General features: G+C 43.7%; 1 protein-coding gene across 1 annotated transcript in view; it reads left to right on the forward strand.

The window, feature by feature from the left end:
• Positions 1 to 1,682, forward strand: part of epdr1 (ependymin related 1) — a 2,464-nt gene extending 782 nt beyond the window's left edge. Inside the window, exons 2-3 of the mRNA XM_020587035.1 lie at positions 652 to 860; positions 1,180 to 1,682. Coding sequence (XP_020442691.1) covers positions 652 to 860; positions 1,180 to 1,373 — 403 coding nt within the window. The 3' untranslated portion in view covers positions 1,374 to 1,682. The remainder of the gene's footprint in view (positions 1 to 651; positions 861 to 1,179) is intronic.
• Positions 1,683 to 1,688: the final 6 nt, after the last annotated feature.

Genomic DNA, 1,688 nt, shown 5'->3' on the forward strand with positions numbered 1-1,688 from the left:
TCGATGAATTTTGTACTTTTTACATGTAGGGTCGTATTTACAGCTACATCTACATTGTGAGGAAGAATCTCCCTCTAAGACGTGCACACTGAGCCGTGTTAACATGCTGCTGCAGTGTTGTAAGAATAAACTAACACTCAGTCTCTTGTCGGGGCTGAAGTCTGGAGTTGAGAAATAACCTCCAAATGGTAAACAAAGCCTGATAATCAACTGTGATTTGGTTAGATTGTAGCATGGCTGCAGCTCTGACACGTGTTACAGAACGCAAAGGTCAATAATCTGCTAAAACTATGTGGACACTCTTGTTCTTAGCCTCTTGGTTCCAGTGAGGAAATGTCTTAATGCAAAAGCCTACAATTTAGACAACATCGTCATTCCAAGCACCAGTTTGTTTAATTGCGAGTTAAACAAATGTGCCCACTGCTTGTACTGATGAACTGTCATAGCTCCAGATGCCTTTCAGTCTGTAGCAGAGCACAAACCGTATGTCTACAAGAGAGGCCAGTGTGTGAGAAAAGGGGATTATGTGACACAATCAGTACTCACTGTTGTTCAAAGGAGCCAGCATGAGTTGGCATTATCTGGGGGCTGTTTACCTGGGATGACCAGGTGAAAAGTTTTATCCTGCCGTTTCCTCTCCTCCTGATTCAGGTTTTTTGAGTACATTTACTTGTACCAGAGCATGGTGGTGTTCCAGATTGACCAGAAGACCAAGGAATGCTCAAAGATCGCTATGACTGAGGCCTGGGATCCCTTCGACATCCCTGACAATTCCACCTTCGAGGACCAGTATTTTATTGGAGGCCCTGGGGACAACGTGGAGGTTCAGGAGTGGTCAGACAGGAAGCCTGCGCGCCAACGTAAGTCTGCTTTTTAACAAAACTCATGCAGAGATGTGCACAGAGGTAGCTTTATTTGGTAAAGTTCAGAAAGCAATCCCAGACAAGAGCTATAAAACAACTGACATCTGGATAAAATACATAAAACAAGAGATGCAGCTCGAAGATTTGTTTATGTAATGAACATTAATTTCACACAAACCAAAAGGATCCTTCCAGTGAGGTTTCTTTCTCTTAAATTCCAGGCAGGTTTTTACAAATGTTAACAGATTATAAGAGCAGTTGTTGGTGGAATAAAACCTCCATTCGTTCTTTGAGTTGCCATGATGTTCATCCCCAGATGAGACCTGGGTTGGTGTTTACACCCTGAAGGACTGCTACCCAGTGCAGGAGACCTACACCAGGAACAGCAGCGTCACCACCTCTACCCGCTTCTTCAACCTCCAGCTGGGCATCAGCGACCCCAGCATCTTCATCCCTCCCAGTACCTGTCAATCAGCCCGGCCCGAGATGATGGTTGAGTCCGACTGCTGAGGCCTGGACTGCCCTCACCACTGACCTTTAATACCCAACACCATTCTGAGGGAGTGAGCAGTAAATTTCACCAATTATTGTGCAGTGCTGCCCGACTTTTAGCTCTGGTATAGATTACAGTGCAATTCATTTTTTATTCCTTTGTGAGAATTTTTTTAGACACTCTACAGTACAGTACAGTACAGTTGTAGTTAACACAGAATTTGGACACTCAATTAAAATGGTGTAGGCTAAAGTGCACTGTATAGTAAAAAGGGAGTTATTTTGGGCATGGCCTTTTTCCTAGTCTTTTATAGAACTCTTTGTTAATTTGCT

This window comes from Monopterus albus, unplaced genomic scaffold (assembly GCF_001952655.1).
Source record: "Monopterus albus unplaced genomic scaffold, M_albus_1.0 scaffold435.1, whole genome shotgun sequence".
Classification (NCBI taxonomy): domain Eukaryota; kingdom Metazoa; phylum Chordata; class Actinopteri; order Synbranchiformes; family Synbranchidae; genus Monopterus; species Monopterus albus.